The sequence below is a fragment of the Maniola jurtina genome, chromosome 17 (assembly GCF_905333055.1).
Source record: "Maniola jurtina chromosome 17, ilManJurt1.1, whole genome shotgun sequence".
NCBI lineage: Eukaryota > Metazoa > Arthropoda > Insecta > Lepidoptera > Nymphalidae > Maniola > Maniola jurtina.
In genome coordinates this window covers 2,049,631-2,070,272 of record NC_060045.1, presented here as the reverse complement: position 1 = coordinate 2,070,272, position 20,642 = coordinate 2,049,631, and the positions used below count along the sequence as shown (strand labels likewise).

Sequence of the window (20,642 nt, the reverse complement as noted above, 5' to 3'; positions counted from 1 at the left end):
TATGTTTGTTACTCTTTCACGTAAAAACTACTGGACGGATTTGGCTGAAAGTTGGAATGGAGAAAAATTATTCCTTGGATTAACACATATTCAATGCACGATAATTCCTTCCAAATGTTTTTCATAATAATTTTCAGAATATTTTCTGTAGATTTTTTTTAACTTTTCGGGCTTTATAATGTATCAATGTCTGACCACAACACAGACATCGAGCGCCAGGATGTTATTCCATATTGCGTGAACGATTGGATATACAAGTATTATTTACCTGTCACGATAGTCTAGCTGAATTTTAGCAAAAAACTTGATAAAAAAACATGATTACTTAATCGCGCCACAGAAGCGAAGGAAAACAGACCGGTTACTTATTTAAGTAATTTTAGATTGAGTTAGCTACCTACTTATCCATGGTGTATTATTAAAATAAAACCGGCCAAGTGCGAGTTAGACTCGCGCACCGAGGGTTCCGTACTCGGGTATTTTCTCCGACATTTTGCACGATAAATATAAAACTATTATTGCGTAAAAATAAATAAAATCCGTTTCAGAATGTACAGGCAAAGGTTTTTCATATGACACCCCACTTGGTACATATAGTTATCTTACTTTGAAAATTGAAACATTTTTTTTTAATGATGTGACCACAAATTCGCGGACAGACAGACAGACAGACAACAAAGTGATCCTATAAGGGTTTCCTTTTCCTTATGAGGTAGGTACGGAACCCTAAAAATGGTTCAAGTGCGAGTCGGGCTCGCACACAATACCGTATACAAGGTATACCTAACACCTTTAATGTAGAACACTGCAAATTAATAACGGACTGCACCATGTATATGTGATTTAGTAAATTAAAATTATCGTGAACACGTTTTTTTTTTGTGTGACATATACGTCGATACGGAACCCTAAAAATATTGTTTGGTAGGTATTTTTATAGGTACCTATGACTTCATTCAACAAGTCATAGCTGAAGGTCAATCTATTCAAACGAGCGACAGACATCAGAGCGTCGGAAAAATTCAAAAACAAAAAACCTGAAAATTATCCAAAAATACTACCCACTATGTATGGTAGTACCGACGGCCGATGGGGCAGACGTGTTCTGGAGTGGAGACCGCGTACGGGCAAGCGCAGTGTGGGACGACCTCCTGCCCACTAGACCGATGACCTGAAGAAGGTGGCGAGGAGTGGGTGGATGAGGAAGGTGGAGGACCATTTTTGGTGGCGCGCTCTTGGAAAGGCCTTTGTCCAGCAGTGGACGTATACAGGCTGATGGATGGATGGATGGATGGATGTATGGTACTAGGTAATATTATAAATGCGAAAGTGTGTCTGTCTGGTAGCTGTTTACGGCCCATCTGTTTAATTGTTCTTGACGGGTTGCATCCCAGGGAAGGACATACCTATCTAAGCTACTTTTGTCCTGAAAAATAAAACAGATCCCACGGGATGAAGTCGCGAGCATCATCTACATATTTGATACTAGCTGTGCCCGCGACTTCGTTCGCGTGGAATAGTGACTTTTCGGGCAGCGTGATTCTTTAAATTGACATAACTTTTTTATTTATGAACCGATTGACATGAAATAAACACTAAATGTTAAGTGGAGATTACTACAATATATTAGTGAAAACCGTATCTAAATCGAATAAGCCGTTTCTGATATTAGCGTGCACAAACACACAGACAAACAGACAAACAGACAAAAAAAAATTAATTACAATTTCGGGTTCGGCATCGATATAATAACAACCCCTGCTACTTTTTTTTATATATTTCCATTGTACAGACACCACTTTTCTGCAATTTTATTATATGTATAGATTGAGATAGCTTGCATCCTGGCGACGGGCATATGCTAATTTTTATCCCAAAAAAATTGAAGTAACTACGGGATTAAAAAAATTTTAAATGCTTACGGTCAAAGTAGTGGGCTAAGCTAAGCTAATATACCTATTAGGGTTCGGCCATTGATAGTTTCCTAAAGTTTACCAACAAGATCATTCATCACAAAGGTTATCATATCTTGAAAAGACTTCCCGTCTTTGAGCTGACAAAATACATAACAGTTCTTGTTATGGCTAAACAACAAAGGTTATTTGTTCCAGCAACAGTTCCTAGTATTTACATACATGATCATACAACTTACATGATACAGCAAAAGAATATTTTTTGAAAATGTCGTACTTACAAAATGAATGTAACAAAAACTCTCTGTATATTTTTTAATGCCAATAATAATAAATAAATAAATAAAATTACCTACTCGTACCTTCCTTTGTCATTTCGTTGACATCATAATCGTCAACCCATCGCTGGCCCACTTTTTAGGGTTCAGTACCTCAAAAGGAAAAACGGAACGTTCACAGGATCACTTTGTCTGTCTAAGGTACTTCCCGTTGACCTAGAATCATGAAATTTAGCAGGTAGGCAGGTCTTATAGCATAAGTAAAGGTAAAGATCCGAAAACCGCAAGCTGGTAACAAAATAAGAAAAAGTTAAAATATATTTACGAACAAATAATATGTATTTTCAATGTTTTAGAATAAGATAACTGAATATATCAAGTGGGGTGTCATATGAAAAGGCTTTACTTACCTGTTTCTGCTAAAACAGATTTTTATTTATTTTTATGTGCAATAGATGTTGATCTTGCAAAATGTCGAAAAAAATACGTTCCTATCTCCGAAGTTTACCTACCATTCAAAAAATCTAAAATACCTAATTATGGACAATAGAAATTTATATATATTTTGTAGGAAAACTAAAACTAACGCTCTAACTACCATTGTTTTTTTTTTAATCAACATTAAACCTCTACAAACAAAGTTAGTTTTGTGGTTTGTTAACAAAAGTGATTCTTATCGTTATTTTTCTGTAGTACGGAACCCTCGGTGCGCGAGTCTGACTCACACTTGGCCGGTCCTTGTGTAATAGTAGGCAGGTACCTATAGTTACAGTTATTGATAAAGGCTATATATGAAAAACTCGACGTTGCGTTGTAGTGTTTTGTTTTCCACAAAACATAATATGAAGTGCAGGTTTCATGTTTCCTATCACTTATCATTATCAGATAGTTTGAACAAACATTCACTAACACTTTTATTACCTACCACTTCTTGTAGGTTTGCATATTATATTATTATACCTAAAAATTAAAAAGTATCAAAATTAGAACATTACTATTCGAGATAATCGTGAACACACGTACATACACAAACAAACACAAGTACTTGTAGTAAACTTTGTACTCCTACCTTCTGCAATACAGGTATTTCCTAGTGCAGAAGGTAGGAATCTCAATCTTGATATGTAACCCATGTATAAGTATCAAATAAAAATTATTATTATTAATTATTATTATACATTACGTGGTAAGTACGGATGGGATACAGAAATTCCTTTTCTGGCCGGCTTGCATGGGCAGCAGATAAAAATTATATCCCCCGATTTTATCCACTGATGTCATAGAAATCACACTAATATTATAAAGGCGAAAGTTTGTATGTGTGTGTGTGTGTGTGTGTGTGTGTGAGTGTGTGTGTATGTTTGTTACTCCTTCACGCAAAAACCACTGGACGGATTTGGCTGAAATTCGGAATGGAGATAGATAATATCCTGGATTAGCACATAGGCTACTTTTTATCCCGGAAAATCAAAGAATTCCCACGGGATTTTGAAAAACCTTAATCCACGCGGACGAAGTCGCGGGCGTCAGCTAGTCAGTGGATATAATCGAGGATATAATTTTTATCTACTGCCCATGCTAGCCGGGCTGAAGGCGGTTAAAAATAATTTTCGGGGCTTTCTATATTTCTAAATAATTCTCAGACGCGTTATCTCGTTGTATAGACAGAGTCCAGACCACAGGTCTAGACTAATGAAATGTGCTGACCTAGGTAGCTGCCAGCCCTCCGGTCACTCTGGACTCCGTGAAATCGGATAAAAGGAGGATAAAAAGAAAGGATAAAAGGATAGCATTCTCGAAACCATGTTTTCTACCCCAAAACTCAAAAGGCACGATATATGAAATTATTTTCTATTTTTCTATTCTATTTTTCAATTATGTACTTATATAATTTACTAGCCGATGCCCGCGACTTCGCCCGCGTGGATTTAGTTTTTCGAAATCCCGTGGGAACTCTTTGATTTTCCGGGATAAAAAGTAGCCTATGTGCTCATCCAGGATATTATCTATCTGCATTCCAAATTTCAGCCAAATCCGTCAAGTAGTTTTTGCGTGAAGGAGTAACAAACACACACACACACACACATGCAAACTTTCGCCTTTATAATATTAGTGTGATGTGAAGTGTGATAAGACGCTCTTTATCATATCTATTGGATAGACATGTAGCTAGTAGGTCAATTATAGTCAATACCTGTACTTATCTATTAATATCTTAGTACCTATTGTATGTAATGTGATAGGACAATCCATAAAAACTAATAGAACAAAAACACGAACGAGAAAAACATGTGATATGGATCAAATTCAAGTAAAAAATTTAGAAAAATATCAATTTCGTAATCAAGGCTATAAATTAACGCTATTTATTCATAATATACGATTGCTAATTCATATAACTAGATTAATTATAATACGACCAATCGATTGTAACAGTTTTGAGTTATAAGGGCGCGTTTCCACTGACACGGATCTGGGCGGAGTGGAGCAGAGCGGACCGTGAATTGGCCAATCACAGTTTTCACTGATGGAAGGAGTGCGGATATCAAGTACTGTGAACTCCTAACCATCTTTCCCAAGGTTGTATTGGCATCCTTTGGCATTGGTAGTGTGGGACGCCCTCCAGCACGATGGACCGACGATATAAAGCGGCTGGCGGGAAGTGGCTGGATGAGGAAGGCTGAGGACCGGGTGTGGTGGCGCTCTATAGGGAAGGCCTATGTCCAACGGTGGACGTCCACAGGCTGATGATGATGATGATGATGATTGGCATCCTTGTATCTTTACAGCCTGCTCCTTCAGCTGGCTGATTCATTGAGCTATGTCGGTTCTTTGGTTCTCTTACGGATTTCTTTGTTACGGATTTTGTCCCTCAAAGAGACCCCACCCAACATAGCCGGTGAGCAACTTTGAACAAGGCCAACGGTCACTGTCCACGTTTCCAGTTTTTAACCCCCGACCCAAAAAGAGGGGTATTATAAGTTTGACATGTGTATCTGTCTATCTGTCTGTGGCATTGTAGCTCCTAAACTAATGAACCGATTTTAATTGCGATTTTGTTTGAAAGGTGGCTTGATCGAGAGTGTTCTTAGCTATAATCCAAGAAAATCGGTTCAGCCGTTTGAAAGTTATCAACTCCTTTCTAGTTACTGTGACCTTCACTTGTCGGGGGTGTAATAAATTTTTAATTTACACTTGTCCACAGAGCATATATTATAAATACGTACAGGCTAAATATTATTATGCATTCAAAAACCTCAACAATAGGTACTACAGAGAGCGTTGGGTCCAGTCGACCTTGGTAAACAATCATTATTGTTAGGAGACTCGATTCGCAACGAATTATTCTATTAGGATGTACTATTTGCTAATACATTTGATAACCGATAGCATGGCTTCGATAACAAAACTATTGTGTCCGTGCACTGGCATTCACCTCCATACATGCGTCAAAGCACTGCATGCCCTAAAAAAATTTCAAAATAAAAATAAAAACCGAATTCAAAAACCACAAACACTAGGTATCGGTAATAAATTAAATTATTTTTTACTTTTTTAATGTTTTTGGTTATTGAAGTCGGTTTTTTTTTTTGAAATTTTTTATTTCACACTTTTTAGTGGCTCCACTGTACCAAAATATGCTATACCTATTAAAAACCTACTACTAAGCCATTACACCGATCGCGAGCAATTTACTCTTATCCGTTGATTTCTGTTTTCTATCTCCGAAGATAGTCGTCAGATCTTCACCAATCTAAAATGGGACCACCTCGGAAGTGTGACCTACCAAACAAAAAAATTATCAAAATCACACTAATATTATAAAGGCGAAAGTTTGTATGTGTGTGTGTGTGTGTGTATGTTTGTTACTCCTTCACGGAAAAACTACTGGGCGGATTTGGCTGAAATTCGGAATAGAGATAGATAATATCCTGGATTAGCACATAGGCTACTTTTTATCCCGGAAAACCAAGGAGTTCCCACGGGATTTCGAAAAACCTAAATCCACGCGGACGAAGTCGCGGGCGTCAGCTAGTAGGTTCATATTTGGCGGAGAAATCGCGTAACAAACAAAAAAAAAAACAAAAAAAAACATACAGTCGAATTGAGAACCTCCTCCTTTTTTTGAAGTCGGTTAAAAATATGTATTTTGAATCTCTATTGAAGAAATCTGAACAGAGCCGCTGGTTTCGGGCGGCGCAAGACAGTGGAAGTCCCTACAACTTACAAGAGACCTATGTCCAGCAGTGGACATCCATCGGTTGATGACGCTGATGAAGTATCTACCTACCAGTTCCTGTCTACTCTTGGTCGAGTCAAAATCGCGTTGTTGACCGCTAAGAGGGGTCTCTCCGCCACTAGCTTCACACAAACGTAGTTCCAATTTCATTTGAATATTAAGCAACCAAAGCCCATGAAATTTTGCAGACATATTCTAGAAACTAATATCTGTGTCTGTGGTTTTCCAGATTTCTGTTAAAATATTCGGTTTCAAAGTTACGCGGTCTTAAAAATTTACATACAAATCTTTGAGCCCCTGTAATTTTAAAACTACATATTTTTAGAAAAATCTAAAACACCACAGACACAGATATTAGTTTCTAGAATATGTCTGCAAAATTTCATGAACTTTGGTTGCTTAATATTCAAATGAAATTGGAAATACGATTGTATGGAGCGAGTGACCAAGAGAGCCCTGTTAAATGTGGCCGGGACATCACAGCTATGACTTAACTTACATTTACTTTATCAACACGCCCGTAATAATATGTTTTATCAATTATCAGCTCATATTTTTATTTGTAAAGTGCTTACAAACATTATATAAAAATAAAATTCAGATAAGATAGCTACGGTATGAGAGTTTATTAACATTGAGATTTTTTTTCAAATGACTAGGTATATTACATAGCAACAACCAATATCGACTTATAAAAATGTGTAATTTGATAACAAGTTAGCTCTTGATTGCAAGAATCTGCATTGCCACTTACCACTTACTTGTCGCTTGATAATTTATTGCGTTCTCATCTGGTGGTAAGTGACAATGCATTGTACGATGGAAGCGGACTAATCTGGAACAAATATCATAGTTTTCTTTAAATCGATATAAGTAATAGAAAATATTTATTAATATATTTAAGCAGGTTATTACCTACAAAATACTTGTTACCTATGAATTTTACAAGTTGATTAAAAAAAAATTGCAAAAACATTGCCGACAGAGATAGGTATTTTTGTACCGGAAAATCAAAGATCCCACATAACATAAAAAAAACCGGCCAAGTGCGAGTCAGACTCGCGCACTGAGGGTTCCGTACTCGGGTATTTTTTCCATTTTGCACGATAAATCAAAAACTATTATACACAAAAATAAATAAAAATCTATTTTAGAATGTACAGGTAAAGTCCTTTTATATGATACTCCACTTGGTATAATATGTAGTTATCTTACTTTGAAAATTGTAACCACAAATTTGGGGTTTTCAGATTTATTCCTGTACTTGTGCTATAAGACCTACCTACCTGCCAAATTTCATGATTCTAGGTCAACTGAAAGCACCCTATAGGTTTTTTGAGAGGCAGACAAACAGACAACAAAGTAATCCTATAAGTGTTCCGTTTTTCCTTTTGAGGTACGGAACCCTAAAAACCTAAATCCGCACCGAAGTTGCGGATATCTATTTGGTATAGATATAAATTTCTATCCCGGAGATGGATAAAGGTACTTTTATCCCAGAAAATCATAATTGCCCTGAGATTTCTAAAAACCGAAACTTACGCGGACGAAGTCGCGGATATCGTCAGCTACTTCGTCATTTCTAATTAGTATACTTCACATATCTGGCATGAGATGGCATTCTCATGAGATAATTACTTACTCATACAAAAATCTTCCTTGCAACCATGACACAGCAGTTTCCATAAGTGGTTTTTATATCGTTTTATAAAAAGGTAGGGTTGTGGGTACTACCCACATTTTACTACCCAATTTACTACCCAATTATAGTACAGTAGGTACAACCAAATTAATAATGCGCATAGAAATCTTCGTCACTGTTCGGCAACGGTCGTATGATACACATGATATTGACTCCTATTTGTTTATAACAAGGTGCAAAATGCAAGTGCATTGTTTAGGGCTCTTACGATTCAATGATTCGGAATACGACAATTAGCGAAGATCTGCATGCGCATTATTAATTTGGTTGTACTGTAATTAGTAATAACTAGACTAACTAGAGTATGCCCGCGACTTCGTCCGCGTGGATTTAGGTTTTTAAAGATCCCGTGGGAACTGTTTGATTTTCCGGGATAAAAAGTTGCCTATGCAACTAGCAAGCTACCTCGGCACCAAATTTCATACACATCGGTTAAGCGGATGGGTTTTTGGAAAGGACTCTTTGATTTTCCGGGAAAAAAAGTAGCCTATGTCCGTCCCCGGGATATAAGCTAACCCTGTACCTTTCCGTCAGAATCGGTTAAACTGTTGGGCCGTGAAAAGGTAGCAGACAGACAGCCAGACAGACACACTTTCCCATTTATAATATAGTATGGATAATGCCTTATTATTATTACTAATTTTACCTATAGTACGCGACAGGCCGAGATGGCAATCGGGGTTGGGACACCGCGCGCTAACCCGGTGCGTGATAGCGCGGGTCACGTACGGGTGTGCAGCGCGTCCCCCAGCCTTACACCCCGATTGCCATCTCGACTTGTCGTGTACTATAGTTGGTTATCTTTCCAAAATAAGAGTTTCGATGATCAAAATAAAACTATCAAGACGTTATAAAATTAAATTTTATTGTAAAAACTTACATTACAATCAAATTATAATGAACACTGTGTACCTAACCTTAGATTTCTCAGTACGTAGGTATGTACTTTAGAGGGCTCTCTCCGTCACGCGTTTTATACAATCGTAGTTCCAATTTCATTTGAATATTAAGCAACCAAAGTCCATGAAATTTTGCAGACATATTCTAGAAACTAATATCTATTGTCTGTGGTTTTCCAGATTTCTGTTAAAATATTCGGTTTCAAAGTTACGCGGTCTTAAAAATTTTCATACAAATCTTTGAGCCCCTGTAATTTTAAAACTACATATTTTTAGAAAAAGATATTAATTTCTAGAATATGTCTGCAAAATTTCATGGACTTGGACAATTGAAATTGGAACTACGATTGTATGAAACGAGTGACGGAGAGAGCCCTGTTAACTTTTTTTAAATATAGTTTTTACTTTAATACCAGTTTTGAGTAATTTACATAAGGATTATTTTGTTTGAGAACAGTTAAATTAGGTATATAGTACATTTTATTTTAGTACCAGTTGTGAATAAATTGCACAAGTATCATTTTACTCACGAGCCATTAGTAAAACGGTATAACTACATGTTATTTAATATTCGACCAAGTAGAATTGCTAAGTGTATTTAGACTACTCAATTAACAAGTCTTATATAAATAATTCTAGACATTTATAGATAATGGGATACGAGTAATAGATGTAATACATTGAATATAGTGCACGGCAAACAACTTGGACCTGAAGCAGCGTAGTGGGAGAAAGTTGGCGAATCCGGGAAGCGAGAATCGACGTATCAACCAATCGCGTGCACTCGCGCCGACTGATCAACCAATCGCGTGCATACGCCAGCCAATCACGTTAATGCTCAAGTTGTTTGCCGGCCACTATACTTTTAAGGCACTTAAATAGGTACTGAAATTATAATTATAATGAAAGACCATAAAAGAGTTAATATTTGAAGAAAAATAAAATAAGATTTTTTGTGCGGGTAGTTTTAGAAAGTGGTTTCAGGCGCCTTGTCGACGTAAGCCTTGACCTTAGGGTTAGCCAACACATTGTCGATGACCTGTTTGAAGCTGGGGTACTTCTGTTCGAGGTCGGGCGTCTGAAGCATCACCTTGAGGTAGTCAAACATGCCCGCGAACACGAAATCTGCCCATGTGAGCTGGAATAGAAAGTTAAATTAGGTTTCCGGGTTTGGCCCCGTAACCTGACCATCAGGCGATGCGTGGAACGCCGTGGGGTTTTAGTCGGTAAAAGTCCGACATAACCTCCGTGCCTCCCCGGGCGCGGTGGTATCCATGAGAATTTCCCCACGATAAAAAAAAAAAAAAAAAAAGGTTTCCGGGTATAAGATTTTTTTGACAAAAACACCATCTCAATTCTCAACCCTTTGCCAGTCTACTACTGAGCCCAGCGGGGCGATCGACGTGATTTTTAGGGTTCCGTACCTCGAAAGGAAAAAGGGGAATCCTCGTAGGATCACTTTGTTGTCTGTCTGTCTTGTTCGTATGTTGTGTCTGTCAAGAAAACCTATAGGGTACTTCCCGTTGACCTAGAACCACGAAATTTAGCAGGTAGGTAGGTCTTATAGCACAAGTAAATGAAAAAATCAGAAAACCGTCATAGAAAAAAAATTAAAATGTGTTTCAATTTTCAAAGTAAGATAATTACCTATACCAAGTGGGGTTATATGAAAGGGCTATAATTTGTAACCTGTACATTCATAATTTTTTTATTTATCGTGCAAATTGTCGAAAAAAATACCCGAGTACGGAACCCTCGGTGCGCGAGTCCGACTAGCACTTGACCGGATTTTTTCTTTACCTTTCCAAGAGCGATGTGTCCCTTGTTCTTCTTGATGATCTCATCGAGTTTGGTCAGCAGCGCCGGGTAGACGTTCGCGGAGAAGTCCGCGTGCTTCTTAGCCTTCAGTGCCTCGTCCGCTTCGTATTGTACCGTTGCCGCTTCTAGAAAGATTTATTTGTATTGGCTACTTGCATCTCATGCAGCACCACGTCATACATCGAAGTACAGTGAACAGAGAAACAGAGGAGGAGGCCAAAATAGACAGCACAAAAGATATAAAAGAAATTCAAAAAATAAAACACAAGTACATTGATGTACAAGTGTAAATTAAAAATTTATAACACCCCCGACTAGTGAAGGTTACCTACAGTAACTAGTAAAGACCGAAAATATCTGATAACTTTCAAACGGCTGAACCGATTTTCTTGGACTATTCCGCGCCTACGATCCAAAGTATCTGAGTTTTCCAAAACATCATTTTCAAATAAATAATTATGTACTCGTATCTAGGCAACGTCCATCTTGACAGCTTGACATTTGACATAATAATATTATGAACCTGTGGGTATATATATATGACTCCGCTGGTGTTAAATGATACACCCAAAGTTATGTACACTGGTTTATTGTTACCCACATTATATAATACACAATAAGAAAATTTACACTAAAGTTGTATTTACAATGCTAACTAATTATTTACATGGAACAGAATGCGTTCTATTCATTGTCGCGAGTCGTCCACGAAGGGGACGCAACGAGTGTCAAAGTAGACTGATGAAACGCACTGAACACTGGGAATCTGGGGAAAGCCTTTTTATAGTCTTTCCCCGTCCACCGTACTTGTTTACGCAAAAGCCAGTAAATACCGGTTCTTACCGGCTGCGCGCAGGTGTGTTTAGCAGGTGCGCTCGCAGCTGCAATATGCAGGTGGCATTCTTGGAATTTGCCCGCCGCGATTTACCGTCGTCACACAACAAACAGTTGCGCGACGACCAAAACGCGGTCTAACCAACCTACAGTGGTCGGTCGCCACATCAGCCCCCCCGGAGACCTTTAGGGTCGATAAAAATCCGGGAACCTAACTCGGCGACCAGAGCGAGAGGTAGTTTGACCTGCAGGTGGTCGCTCTGAAGGAGGGACCGCGATAGAATCCCTCGCAGGTAGAACAGCAGCTGTTGGAGTAACGCTACCTGGTTTATCCGTTAGGATATAGGCTGGCTTCAACCTGTCTATCGAAACGGTAACTATTTTGCCTGCTACGTCGATCTTAAAAAACTTATCATTCCGTTCCACCACCCTAAATGGGCCGGCGTATGGAGGTTGCAACGATCTTCTGACAAAATCCTGTCGTAAAAAGACATGCGAAACCGTTGACAAGTCTTTAAAAACGAATACTTTGCTCGAACCATGGCGAGCAATGGGAGTAGGTTGTAACTTCTTCATATGAAGACGGAACCTGTCAAGAAAATCGGTGTAGTCAGTCTGTTTGTCAGCAGATGGCTCGAATAGATCGCCGGGTAGCCTGAGTGGCTCTCCATAAACAAGCTCGGCACTGGACGCTGAAAGATCGTCCTTCCATGCACTGCGAATTCCTAATAGAACGAGTGGAAGTTGTTCGGTCCAACTATCATTCGCGTGACACATTAATGCTGCTTTAAATTGTCGATGGAAACGTTCCACAAGACCATTGGCAGCCGGATGGTACGCAGTCGTTTTAAGATGTTGAGAACCGATCATTGCTGACAATTTGCTGAAGAGGTGCGACTCAAACTGCTTTCCCCTATCCGTTGTCACCTTTAGTGGACAACCGTAACGGGATATCCATGAGGAAATAAAAGCTTTAGCAACACTCTCCGCTGTTATATCATGAAGTGGTACTGCTTCAGGCCATCGCGTGAATCTATCGACCGCGGTGAAACAGTACCTGTACCCGTCAGAAACAGGGAGAGGACCTACTAAGTCTATGTGGACGTGAGAAAAACGGCTAGACGGAAGTTTGAAATCGCTAACCGGGGCATGTACGTGACGCGAAACTTTAGATTTTTGACAGGCGATACAGGAGCGTGCCCAGTTGCGGCAATCTTTCCTAATACCTGGCCACACGTATCGCTCAGTCACCAATTTAATAGTGGTCCTGGCGCTAGGGTGGCTTAACCTATGAAGGTTATCAAAAACTATCTTTCTAAACTCTGATGTTATATAAGGGCGTTGCTTAGTACCAGAAACGTCACAAAACAATTTTACAGATCCGTAATGTACTTTTTCTAATTTTAGAGACGAACCGTTTCGTAATAATTCCCTTAATTCGGAATCTGTAGCCTGTGAATTAGCTAACGCGTTTAATAGTCCATCTACCGGTGTAATAGCCTCCGTCCTTGATAGCGCGTCCGCAACTACGTTGTCTTCTCCGGCGATATACCGAACATCCGTAGAAAACTGCGATATGAAATCAAGATATCGAAATTGCCGCGGAGAACACGAATCCAAGGGTTTTCTAAATGCAGAGACTATCGGTTTATGATCGGTAAGTATATAAAAAGGTTTTAATTCGACCATATAACGAAAGTATTTAACCGACTCGTAAATCGCCAACAGCTCACGATCGTACGCGCTGTACTTACTCTGAGCTGGCGTTAATTTCCGCGAGAAGAAACCGAGCGGCTGCCAATGCCCTTGAACTTGTTGCTGGAGAACCGATCCGATAGCGGAATCAGACGCATCCGTAACGATAGTAAGAGGGGCAGATGAATCTGGATGAGCCAGAAGGGCAGCATCAGCAATACTCTCTTTGCACTTGTTAAAAGCTTCTTCTAAAGCGGGAGTCCAGTTAATTTCGGTACTACTTTTAACTGCTGGGCCACTAAGCAGACCGTGAAGAGGAACCTGTAACTTAGCAGCACCAGTAATAAAACGTCTATAAAAATTTAACGCACCTAGGAAACGCCTAAGGTCCCGAATAGTCTTTGGCCGCGAAAAATTTCGTATGGCCTGGACTCTATCTCCGATAGGTTTAGTTCCGTCAGGAGAAACCAGGTAGCCTAGGAACTCTATTTCCTGAACGCCGAACACGCATTTGCTAGCATTAAGCAAAATGCCATGTTCGTTGAAACGCTGAAAGATTATGCGTAGGTGCTCGACATGCTGTGCCTCATCGACCGAAGCGATGAGTACGTCGTCGATAAATGGAAAACAGAAATCAAGATCCCTTAGGACTTCGTCCATAAAACGCTGAAACGTTTGGGCAGCGTTGCGCAAACCGAAGCTCATGTATGGAAATTCGAAAAGTCCGAAAGGTGTCGTGATTGCCGTCTTTTGTACATCATCAGGCGCTACAGGAATCTGATTATAAGCACGCACTAGGTCTAGTTTACTAAAAATTTTACAACCGTGAAGATTATGAGAGAAATCGGCGATATGCCGTACCGGGTATCGATCCGGTACGGTACGAGCGTTAAGCGCCCGGTAGTCACCGCAAGGTCTCCAACCCGTGTCCTTTTTAGGCACCAAATGTAAAGGCGATGACCAAGGACTCTCAGAACGGCGCGCGACACCCGTGCGAACCATATCTTCAAACTCCTGCTTCGCTATTTTTAACCGATCAGGCGCCAACCGCCTCGGCCGAGAGCAGGCAGGCGGGCCAGATGAAGTTTTTATAAAATGTTGCGTTTGATGTTTACATTCCCGCTCTAGAGGAGATCCAGTCGGCCTCACAATGTCAGGGAACTCCATCAGCAATTGGTGGTATTTAGAATCACCAGTAACCGCGACTTTGACCTTAGGGTAAGCGCACGCGGATGCAACCAGGGCAGCTGATGTAAGCGACGTAGTCTTATCAACTAAACGAGCGCCTCGAACATCAACAAGTAAATTATAAAACATAAAAAGTCAACGCCAATAATAGGTTTGCTGACATCGGCAATTATAAAACGCCAGTTAAAAGAGCGGCGCAGACCTAAATCTAAGGTAACGCTTAGCCAACCATAAGTAGCTATGACGGTGTTATTGGCAGAGAAGAGTTCAAAGTTCGTCTTTGGACGTTGCCGTTTACCTAAATAACTAATCGGGAAAACGCATAAGTCCGATCCCGTATCAACTAAAAACTGCACTTTCGTCTTTGCGTCGGTTACGAACAATCGACCGCACACCGAATCACACTTATGGTAGGGGACCGAATTACACTCTTGGTAGGGGACAACATTACACTTGTAGTAGGGGTCATCCTTACACTCGTAGTAGTGGTCATCCTTACACTCGTAGTAGGGGACAAAATTACACTCATGGTACGGGGGAGAATCAGACTCGTGGTACCAACACAGAACCTGGCCGTCGGCGCGGGAGCGGCTGCGCGACTTGTGTGCGCCGCAGCCGCGTCCGCGCGGTCTCGAAGGGTGCCGCCCGGTGGTGCGGTGACCACTCACCGCCTCCAGAGCTTCGAATCTCGCCGCTAAATCATCTAATTTCCTATTCACTTGGGTTAACGCGAAAGAAGAAGACGCGGCGGCGACCTGCGTATTATGCGCGGGCGAAGCCTCATGGACCTTGTCGGCCAAGAGGGCCACCTGGTCTAGCGGTAAGCTTTCCTGCATTGCAATGATACTTTGCAGCAGGTTAGGCAACCGGCTCGACCACAAGGTGCGTAGGAATTCGTCGGGATATCCGGCGCCCGCCAAACTCCGTATGTGCCGCAAAAACTGACTAGGTTTGCGGTCACCCAGCTCCTCACTCATTAACAGCTGTTTGAGCCGTTCACCGCGCGACGCGGATAATCGTTCGATGAGCTGAGTTTTTAAAACTTCGTATTTATTTTCCGAGGGAGGACTCACAATAACGTCCTCAACCTCGGCCGCGTATTTGTGTTCGAGCACTGAGATCACGTGATAAAACTTGGTATTGTCCGCGGTGATGTTAGCTAAAGAAAATTGTCCTTCAAGCTGCGCGAACCAAAGTTTTGGTTTCTCAGGCCAAAACGGTGGAGTTTTAACACCGATCCGGAAAAGTTTAGAGTCAGTCGCGTTTTCACTCGCGCACTGTGTGTCCGGCATTATTTAAAATTTTACGTAAAAATAATAAAAATTAAAAATAATTTACGTAATTATTTAAACACAAATATTAAAAATGTTGATTTAAAATTGTCGGAAAGTCACCAATATGTGGTGACTAATCACGTCGGAGGTCACCAATATGTGGGTATATATATATGACTCCGCTGGTGTTAAATGATACACCCAAAGTTATGTACACTGGTTTATTGTTACCCACATTATATAATACACAATAAGAAAATTTACACTAAAGTTGTATTTACAATGCTAACTAATTATTTACATGGAACAGAATGCGTTCTATTCATTGTCGCGAGTCGTCCACGAAGGGGACGCAACGAGTGTCAAAGTAGACTGATGAAACGCACTGAACACTGGGAATCTGGGGAAAGCCTTTTTATAGTCTTTCCCCGTCCACCGTACTTGTTTACGCAAAAGCCAGTAAATACCGGTTCTTACCGGCTGCGCGCAGGTGTGTTTAGCAGGTGCGCTCGCAGCTGCAATATGCAGGTGGCATTCTTGGAATTTGCCCGCCGCGATTTACCGTCGTCACACAACAAACAGTTGCGCGACGACCAAAACGCGGTCTAACCAACCTACAGTGGTCGGTCGCCACAAACCTAACGGTTATCTAACCTTCTTTTCTACAAGAAAACTAGAAAAGAGCTGATAACTCTTAAACGGCTGAACCATTTTTTTTGGATTATAGCTAAGAACACTCTCGATCAAGCCACCTTTCAAACAAAAAAAAAGTAAATTAAAATCGGTTCATTCGTTTAGGCGCTACGATGCCACAGACAGATACACAGATACACACATACACAGACACACAGATACACAGACACACAGATACACACGTCAAACTTATAACACCCCTCTTTTTGGGTCGGGGGTTAAAAACCGATCTCAATAACCACAAACACTAAAAAGCAAGAAATAATTTAATTTATAACTGAATATAATGCCCATTACTCTTCATATTGTCTGTAACAATTGGCACCGACTCCAAAAAAATGTTATTACAGAACTACATTAACTCTTGTATAAATAGTTCGAAAATAAATTATTTTTTTGGTTTTTAGTGTTTGTGGTTATTGAAATCGATTTTATTTAACTTTTTGTTTTCTTTTTATCTCACAATTTTTAGTGGCCCCACTGCATTAAAATATGGTATGCCTTGTTAAAAACCTACTGTTTGCTAAGCTATTACACTGATCGCTAGCAATTTACTTTCATCCATTGAAGATTCCTGTTCTCCATCTCCGAAGATATTCATCAGATCTTTTCCAAAATGGGACCACCTCGGAAGTATGACCTACCAAACTATGAAAGAAAATGGTGAGTAAAATAGAAATAACACTTACTCGCTCTAATATCGTTCAGGAACTCGGCGTTTTGGTCGATTTCGAAGTCTTCCTCAATGTCCTTGCCAACAAGTCCGTACTTGCGACCCAAGTAACGTGCGATGGCCGTGCTCTGAGCGTACTTTTTACCGTCGATCTCGAGCACTGGCATCTGACCGAAGGGGGTCGCTAAAACAAACAGAAACTGGTCAAGTGCGAGCCGGATTCGCACACGAAGGGTTCCGTACCATCGTACAAGATACACCTAACACCTTTATCTAGAACACTGCAAGTTAATAACGGTCTGCGCCATCTATATGTGATTTGGTGAATTAAATTTTTCGTGAACACATATTTTTTTTGTATCATATATCTTTTGTATATTTTGTATCGACTTTACGGGTTTCCGATTTATTCCTTTACTTTTAGTACCTGCCAAATTTCATGATTCTAGGCCCTAGGGCAACGGGAAGTACCTTTTAGGTTTTCTCGATAGACACAACAGACGGACATAAGGGTTCCGTTTTTCCTTTTGAGGTACAAACCCTAACAAAATGATGTTTGCATTATTCTACGCAGACGTCTTATAATTCGATAGAGCCGGCTGCACGCACGAAATAACATGACTCATGCGGCGTTACCTCGCTCTGAGGCGTTCCATGTAAGGCTTGAAGTGCAAGCGAGAGCGCGGAACGAGCGACAAAGAAGCACAATCGGCCTTTGTTGTCACGTTCAACTATTTTTAAGGTTCCAACAGGATCCTATACTAAGCCTCCGCTGTCCGTCTGACAGCGGGCAATATCTAATGAACCGTACCTATTGTTATCTGAAACTGTGTAACCAACTCCCTTCGACAGTGGTCGCACTACAACATGGGGTTATTCAATACCAACAAATTCTTCAAAGGCTTGCAACGCATCCAAATCCGTCCAGCAGTTTTTACTTAAAAGAGTAACAAACATACATACACACAAACTTTCGCCTTCATAATATTAGTGATAGCAATTACATCAAATTAGGTGTGATGCTGATGATGCACCCTAAGATGGAAGCCTGTCTAAAGAAAATGCCTATTCACTCTTCTGTTGGAGATACTAAAATCATATAGCTAACTCATAAAGTTCGACAAACATATTTGATCATGTATAGGCGACCGACTTTAGCCCACAAAATGCTGTAAATCAATAAAGCTTATAACATGTAGGTATATTTGTATAGACTCTGTCCACATATGTCGTTATTTATTCATCACAGTAACCACCAGAGTTTGTATCTGGTTACCATGCTATGCTGAGGTATGACTCAATGTTTGTAGGTCATGTGGTATCTATATAGCCTTCATCCATACTTCCATACTTACACTATAATATCCATCCATACTAATATTATAAATGCGAAAGTGTGTCTGTCTGCTACGTTTTCACGGCTCGACCGCTGAACTGATTTTAATGAAATTTGGTACAGAGTAAGCTTACATCTCAGGGGTGGACATAGGCTACTTTTTACCTGGAAAATATATGAGTTCCTACGGGATAAAAAGTAGCCTATACTTCTTTTTATCCCAGGTCTTTATACACATGCAAAAAATCACATCAAATCAACAAACAAACACTTTCGCATTTATAATACATATTAGTATGATTATTACTAGTTTTTTTCCTGCGACTTCGCGTATTTTATGATGTACTTCACTATCTCGCTATCAGAAAAAGAATTTTCTAAATTGCATTATTATAAGTCTAATTAGTATTATTAGTCTACTCTTAACTAGTATATTACTAGTCTAAATAATATAAACTTACAAACTTTACCCTTTTATACACATATTTCAGTGTAGATTATGTTTACGTTGTTTTTGTAAGTTTAGTACTGGTACTAGTGGAATTTTTGCCATTGCGTAATGATCAATGATATATTCTATTATCTTTATTTAGTATCTTTACTTTTATCTTTATCACAACCTGATAATGATACTTAACTTTTTATTGTAAGATTGTAGAAATAACTTTAAGTAAGTAAATGCCATTGTTTACAAGATGATGCCCAAAACTGCCACGGTTATTATCAATAACATCTGATAGTAACTATAAAACCTAAGAGTTGTTCTCTTAGTCAAGATATGGAAGGATTTGGGAACCTACCAGTCACCACATTATCATCTCAAGAGAACTCCTACCGTTACAGGTTTATGGAAAGTGCTCCAGCCCTCAAGAATGAGGAATACGAGTATATGTAGAAGAACCTAATACTTACAATAATAGTCTAGTCTAGTGGTTAATATGTAGACCACTGAAACCTGCATGGGAGTCTGTTTTCCATATTCTTAAAGAAGTGTGAAAATCTGCCAAATCCAGACCAGACCAGAGTGGATCCTTCTGATTCTGTGAAGACACCTGTGTTCAATTATGAACCAGCGATGGGTTAAACATGATGACTTACAAGGTTTAAACTCAGGCCACTGCTCCATAGGTATCCGGCGATCATCGAACTCCTGACCGCCATACGCGAGCAGCATACGGCCTGGCTCACCCAGAGCCTTCACGGGGAAGTAATAGAAGACTACGTTCGGCATCTTGCTGAAAATATACTATGAAATTAGTACTTGTACTTAGTAGTTGATTAGTGTTGCATGTTGATGGACTATCGATAGTTAAGGCAAAACCAATAGTAACTACAATCTATGGATAGTTCGCGACCCTTGATGTCTATCTTTCAAGGCTAACTACACGGCTCTGCCCGTAATAGCGCCATTGGAATGCCATAAGCCTACGACAATTGCGAAAAACCAAATTAAATTTTAATTTCGCGGTTAGACCCGTTTAGTGCACCTTAAATTCTAAGATAAACATACAATAAATAAAAATTTAATTCATAAAATCAAATCTATGGCTAATTATTGCTACCCGTGCAAAGCCGTAGTGATTCGATAGTATAAAATAAAATTATAATAAATCTACGTTTCTATGAATTATTTGCAGATAAGTACAAGTAACAACAGATTCAATTAACAAGTCCAAATCACACTCCCATGACGGATGACGGAAACCGGCCGGCGGTTTCGCAATTTGTATACCTACCAGAATTTATATTCATTACTTTAGACATTAGACCGCTACTAAGAAAGGTAAAATGTTACAGCTCTAAGGTATTGTAAATTTTGTATGCTTGTTAAAATTCAATTAATTAAGGTGAATAATTAAACTTACTTTTGGAAATTTAGACTAACGAGCAAATACCACGTGCAACAACCACGATATTCCTTGACGAACTGTCAATGCCAAAAAGTTTTTGCCAATAAATAACAACTTCAGGCTTGTTCAATAATGCAGTGCTTCCACTTCACTCTAAATTTCCCTATTTTTTTTTTAAATATCCTGATTTAGGGCTTATAACAATTATGATTTCACGTTATTTATATTATTAAGTTAATAACACTATCT

General features: G+C 39.6%; 2 protein-coding genes across 2 annotated transcripts in view; one reads left to right on the top strand and one right to left on the bottom strand.

Moving 5' to 3' along the window:
- LOC123873933 (zinc finger CCHC domain-containing protein 24-like) overlaps nt 1-2,345 on the top strand; it is a 33,195-nt gene extending 30,850 nt beyond the window's left edge. The window contains exon 5 of the transcript XR_006797805.1: nt 2,335-2,345. The gene's annotated coding sequence lies outside the window, so the exon portion shown is untranslated. The remainder of the gene's footprint in view (nt 1-2,334) is intronic.
- Nucleotides 2,346-9,430: 7,085 nt separating this feature from the next.
- On the bottom strand, nt 9,431-20,547 carry LOC123873934 (glutathione S-transferase 2-like). Its single transcript, XM_045919045.1, has 5 exons — nt 20,409-20,547; nt 19,642-19,778; nt 17,224-17,391; nt 10,833-10,975; nt 9,431-10,170 (listed from the first exon to the last, which is right to left on the bottom strand). The coding sequence occupies exons 2-5, from the start codon at nt 19,772-19,774 to the stop codon at nt 10,000-10,002; spliced, it is 615 nt and encodes a 204-aa protein (XP_045775001.1). The 5' UTR covers nt 19,775-19,778; nt 20,409-20,547; the 3' UTR covers nt 9,431-9,999.
- Nucleotides 20,548-20,642: the final 95 nt, after the last annotated feature.